At 46.6% G+C, this 6,000-nt stretch overlaps 1 protein-coding gene across 1 annotated transcript in view; it reads left to right on the plus strand.

The window, feature by feature from the left end:
* Positions 1-5,564, plus strand: part of IGSF21 (immunoglobin superfamily member 21) — a 251,973-nt gene extending 246,409 nt beyond the window's left edge. Inside the window, exons 8-10 of the mRNA XM_028741566.2 lie at positions 97-289; positions 1,967-2,005; positions 3,589-5,564. Of these exons, the coding sequence (XP_028597399.1) occupies positions 97-289; positions 1,967-2,005; positions 3,589-3,662 (306 nt within the window). The 3' untranslated portion in view covers positions 3,663-5,564. The remainder of the gene's footprint in view (positions 1-96; positions 290-1,966; positions 2,006-3,588) is intronic.
* The last annotated feature ends 436 nt before the right edge of the window (positions 5,565-6,000 follow it).

The raw sequence follows: 6,000 nt of genomic DNA on the forward strand, positions 1-6,000 counted from the left end.
TCACGAGTCTTCAAAGTTCCTATCTGGTCACTGTTGCAGAGAAACTAGACTTTGCAGCTCTACCGATGCATTTGTTGGGTGTTGCTTGGCTTTCAGAATGAAGTCTTCCCCGAACCCATGTTCACTTGGACCCGCGTTGGGAGCAGGCTCCTGGACGGCAGTGCGGAGCACGATGGCAAGGAGCTGATCTTGGAGCGAGTGCCGGCAGAACTGAACGGCTCCATGTACCGCTGCACAGCGCAGAACCCACTTGGATCCACGGACACCCACACCAGGCTGATAGTCTTTGGTATGCGGGAGGTTGCGGTTCTCCCATTCACGGCCCTTGGGGAACCATTCTCCATGGTTTGGGGTCCTCCACACATTATCCCTTTCCTGCCACCATCAGGCCCAGATCCTCCTCCTCACTATTCATAGAAGCCCCTGGGCACACAGTCTCTATGGTCTGTGAACTGCCCCGAGATCTTACTGTGGGGGAATGTTCAGGGATGCAGGAGAGGATATATTGTCTGATTAGAGCCTTCCAACTTGTGTTAACAAGTTCACAATTTAGCAGAGTAACATTCCCCTTTTTAAACTTGCAGTGGATGCGTTTGCTCAGGCTCGCTAAAGCCTCTATAATAACTGTTCTGGTATTTCCCCCTTATTCCCTCATAAAAGATAAGACACGACACAGTCTTCTATAAAAGTATAAAAAGGTTTACTCACATTCTGTTCACAATCGGATCCCAGAAGGCAGACTTAGCTTAGAAAAGTAACATACACCTGGAAACTATCCTATAAGGAGACAGACCCTTTGTCCTCTCTTGGCTGGAGGCCAAGAGAGCATCTTTGGCTAAGCAGATGTTGCTTCTTCAATGAAAGTAGTCACAGAGAGAGAGATGGCTGCCCTGCCCTGTGCTTTTGTCATTACCTGCACAGGTGAGGCCACACCCACCTCCAGTCACATGCAGAGGAAGTCTGTCCCAGCCCAGAAGGAAACAGGAAGTTTACCTGCTGGCTGGACAAACATTCCTCCCCATGTGCAAACATGCTCACTCTAGGAATGTTGTACTTGACTGCTCTTGTGTTTCACATCCCACAGTTACGATGAAGTACCGTATTGGCCCGAATATAAGCCACACTTTTTTTCCAAATTCTGACAGTGAAAAGTTAAAGAGCAACTAATATTCATGACATTCCCTTTCCCCTGACAGCTCAGGGAGGCTTGGGAGCAGTGGGTTGCTCTCTTGGGGATGGGGATCATGCTGCTTTGCCAGCGGCCTCCCCCCTTCTTTCCGGCAGTTTGGGGGAGGCTTGGGAGCAGGATATATTGCTTATTAATATCCTTTCTAACGTGTGCTAGCAAGTCCTTTAACTTAGCAGAGTTTCACATTCCCCTTTTAAATGCACAGCAGATAGCTGGTTGCAGGCTTGTTTAAGCCTCTTCCTATTACACTCCTAGTAAGTTCTGTTTGAATCCCTCCTAAAAGAATAAACACACCACAATCTTGTGTAAAGTCTATAAAAGAAGATTGCTCACATCATCGGTTCCACAGATGGATCCCTGAAGGCAGACTTAGTTACAAAGTATATACATGTGGATCGACCCCATATGGGAGGGTTAATCCCAGTGACTGCAGACTGTCAGTCACTTCAGTTCACACGACGAAAGGAAGGTGGAAAAGAGAGGGAGGAAGGCTGCATGCCTTGTGCTTTTGTTACCTGCACAGGTAAGGTCACACCCACCTCTAGTCACATGCAAAAGGAAGTATGGCCCAGCCCAGGAGGAAACAGGAGGTTCCGACTGGCTGAACCAAACATCCCCTTGCATGTCCACTCTAGGAAAACAAGGAATGTTGTATTTGACTGCTACTAATGTATCACATCCCACACTGGCAATATCTGGCAACTGCACAATGTTCTCCCATGTTAATGTGACCACCTCATTATTCTTCATTTTTGCCCCTTTTCTTTCTCCTTTTAGAAAACCCAAATATCCCAAGAGGAACAGAAGACTCCAATGGTAAGGCACAACCCTTCAGCTTTTATTTAGGGAGCAATCCTAAGTGCCTGCCCGGTGGATAAGGCAACCAGCCATGATATCTATGTTCTCCCTCCAATGTCAGAAACAGTATACCTCGGAAACACAAGTTGCTGTAGATCACAAGAAAGGACTTCTTCATGCAGCACACAGCTAAACTAAGGCACTTCCTCCCAAAGGGGGAAGTGATTGCAAGGATGTATATAGAACAGGCTTCCTCAACGTCAGCCCTCCAGATGTTTTGAGACTACAATTCCCATCATCCCTGCCCACTGGTCCTGCTAGCTAGGGATCATGGGAGTTGTAGGCCAAAAACATCTGGAGGGCCGAGGTTGAGGAAGCCTGGTATAGAAACTAGGCAGAGGATATATTTCTTAGATATTATCCATCCTTACATTTGTGAGTCCATCCCTTCGTCAGCAAAACTAAGGAAGCTGTTGATAAGCTAGCTTTAGCCTTTTAATTTAAGTCATCAAGGATGCTTTACTGCAAACTGGATTTCCTGGTATTTCCCCCTTTTCTTCCTTTAAAACAACAACCATGCAAAACACTCTTCTTCTTAGTAAAGGTAGATTTCCTCGCTCGGTTTCACAGTAACAGTTTTGAGGCAGGCTTAAAATGTAGTTACAGACATATATTGTTGTTTAGGTTAGAACCGGTGTCTGCGCTGTGACTCACGAGTCAGCACGTGCCCTGCATTCCTAGTCATCAATGAAGCATGAAAGAGAAGAGATCAGAGAGATCGGAGATCAGGGATCAGGGATCAGAGAGAGAGAGCAGGCTAGGGACGTGACCAGCTTATACAGTCATACCTTATGTTACATTTGCTTCAGGTTGAGCATTTTCAGGTTGCGTTCTGCGGTGACCCGGAAGTACAGGAAAGGGTTACTTCTGGGTTTCGCAGCTTGCGCATGTGCAGACGCTCAAAATGACATCACGTGCATGCGCAGAAGCGGCAAATCACAACCCACGCATGTGCAGACACGCAGACGCGGGTTGCGTTCCGCTCATGCTGCGAACGGGCCTCCGGAACGGATCCCATTCGCTACCAGAGGTACCACTGTATAGGCTGATCTCCTTTACCTGGCTTGACACAATGAAAGTGGCTCTCACAAGAAAGAATTTCCTGTAGGCTCTTGGGAGATCCAACTGTGTGCGTGGCTTTCTAGCAATCTAGCTGGTTCTGACTGCCTTGTTTTAGATATTGCCACAACGATGGCCACCAATTTGGATGCTTTAAACTTTTCGGAGGAGAGGGCTTATCAGTGGCTACAAGCCTTGACAGCTAGGCTCTGCCTCCATGGTCAGAGGCGGAAATGCTTTTGAATACCAGTTGCCAGAAACTGTCAGAGGGGATGGTGCTCTTATGCTTGAACCCTGCCTTTGGAGCATTGGTTGGCTGGTTGGAGAACAGAATGCTGGACTAGATCAGATCATTGTCTGATCTGGAAGCCTCTTCTGATTTTCTGACGAAGTAAAAATGAAATGATGTCCAGGTCTGTGCATCCAGACGCGTACAAAAGAAGCCTGTCAAAAATTGTCTTCTTCTTTTTTTGTTCACCTAGGTTCACCAGACAGCCACAGCAGCTATAAATTCCTTCTGGCCATCATCTTAACAGTTACTTTGGAACTAACGTGAAAGCCTTTGACGCAGAGACCCTTCGTCTCTCCTCCACCCAGAATTCACATCTCCGTTGACCAGACTCTTCTGTTCTCTCTCTCTCTCTCTCTCTCTCTCTCTCTCTCTCTCTCTCTCTCTCTTTCTCTCTTCTGCTTTGCTTTCTTTCTTTCTGTCTTTCTTTTCTTCCTCCTCTCCCCACCCCCTCTTTTTTTTCTAAAACTATTTACGGTCTCGTTATCGGTCTTCTTCTGTCTGTGTCTTGGCTTTGTCATCCAATTTAATTAAAAAGAAAACAATGACAGAAAAAAAAAACCTCACCGCCGCCCAATGATAATAATATCCTGGGAGTAAGACTAATGCTGATTATTTCCTTCGTCCGTTGTATGCAGGTGACTTAAAAAATATTAATTTAAAAGCTGGCTAGCCAGAATCCACGTGAAACCATGATAATTGCACACGAAAGGATTTTCAAGGGCACAGCAATAGGGCACAGGTGGGTTGTTGTTTTCCACCCAACACCAAATGGATTTGAGCATCTCAATGTATCCCAGGCTACATGAGCTCTAGGGAAAGGGTCAATAGCAGAGTACCTCCAGGCTTGACTACTGTGATTTGCTCTACGCGGGGCTGCCCTTGAATCTGTCCCAGAAACTCCAGCGGGTGCAGAATGCTGCAGCGAGGCTCCTCATGGGGTCTTTGCCATGGGAGCATATTCACCCAGTGCTTTTCCAGCTGCACTGGCTCCCGGTGGAGTACAGGGTCAGATTTAAGGTGCTGCTTTTTACCTTTAAAGCCCTTCACGGCCTAGGACCCTCGTACCTACGGGACCGCCTCTCCCGGTATGCCCCCGGAGGACCTTAAGGTCCATATATAGCAACACCCTAGTGGTCCCGGGCCCCAAGGAAGTTAGATTAGCCTCAACCAGAGCCGGGGCCTTCTCAACACTGGCTCCGGCCTGGTGGAATGCTCTGCCTCATGAGACCAGGGCCCTGCGGGATCTTATTTCTTTCCGCAGGGCTTGTAAGACAGAGTTGTTCCACATGGCCTTTGGCTTGGAATCAGTTTGATTCCCTCCCCTTCTTTTTCCTTTCTCCTCCTGTGAAGAGGCTGCATCCTAATGTTTTAATGTTGTATTTTAATCTTTTTTAAATTGTATTTTAATCAACTTGTTTTTATTATTGGTTGTTAGCCGCCCTGAGCCCGGTCTTGGCTGGGGAGGGTGGGGTATAAATAAAAAATTATTACCATTATTATTATTATTATTATTATTATTACCTGCTTTGCATGAAGAGGGTCTGAGATTCAATGCTCAACAGTATCTCCAGAGAGGGCTGAGATTGTTCTCTACCTGAAACTCAGGAGAACCACTGCCAGTCAGTGTAGACAGTCTTGTTCTAGATGTACTGAATCATTGTAAGGCAGCTTTGTTCCTATTCGAATCAGCACTTTCTCATGAGGACTAGAATCTTACTGGGAATGCAGCTTCCCCTTCTCCTTTTAAAAAAAGAAAAGGAAACCTACAGAGCTGCGGCACATCATTCAGCTTCAGAAGCTCCGTTCTCAACATAGTTCAGTATTTAACACACTCAAGTTCCCAGTCCATATGAAGCATTGGCTGGGAAAGCCAGCCAAAAGGCACACACACCCCGGAAATATCGAAAGCCGGTGTGGGAATTGGGTTTTCGACTGGTCTGTGGAGATGCTGGAGGTCCGCTCTCTCTGCACGACTATTCTGAAGAATCAATTACATAACAAAACAGTTTAAGACGCAGGTGGTGCGATGTGGAATAAATTGTGCAAAATGAGATGAATGGTGCTAAGGCTCTGGGATGGCTGTTGATAATAATAATAATAATAATAATAATAATAATAATAATAATAATAATTTATTAGCCCATCTGGCTGGGTTTCCCCAGCCACTCTGGGAGGCTTCCAACAAAGTCTTAAAATACAGTGCTCTGTTAAACATTAAAAGGGCTGCCTTCAGATGTCTTCTAAAAGTCTAGTAGTTGTTCTTCTCTTTGACATCTGGTGGGAGGGCATTCCACAGGACAGGGGCCACTACCGAGAAGGCCCTCTGCCTGGTTCCCTGTAACTTAGCTTCTCATAGCGAGGGAACCGCCAGAAGGCCCTCGGCGCTGGACCTCGGTGTCCAGGCAGAATAATGGAGGTGGAGACGTTCCTTCAGGTATACTGGGCCAAGGCTGTTTAGGGCTTTAAAGGTCAGCACCAACACTTTGAATTGTACTCGGAAACATACTGGGAGCCAGTGTAGGTCTTTCAGGACCGGTGTTATGTGGTCTTGGCGGCCACTCTTATGCATGAAGAGGAGTGTCTTGTTCTCTCTTAAGGCAAA

The sequence above is a fragment of the Podarcis muralis genome, chromosome 7, assembly GCF_964188315.1.
Source record: "Podarcis muralis chromosome 7, rPodMur119.hap1.1, whole genome shotgun sequence".
Taxonomy (NCBI): Eukaryota; Metazoa; Chordata; class Lepidosauria; order Squamata; family Lacertidae; genus Podarcis; species Podarcis muralis.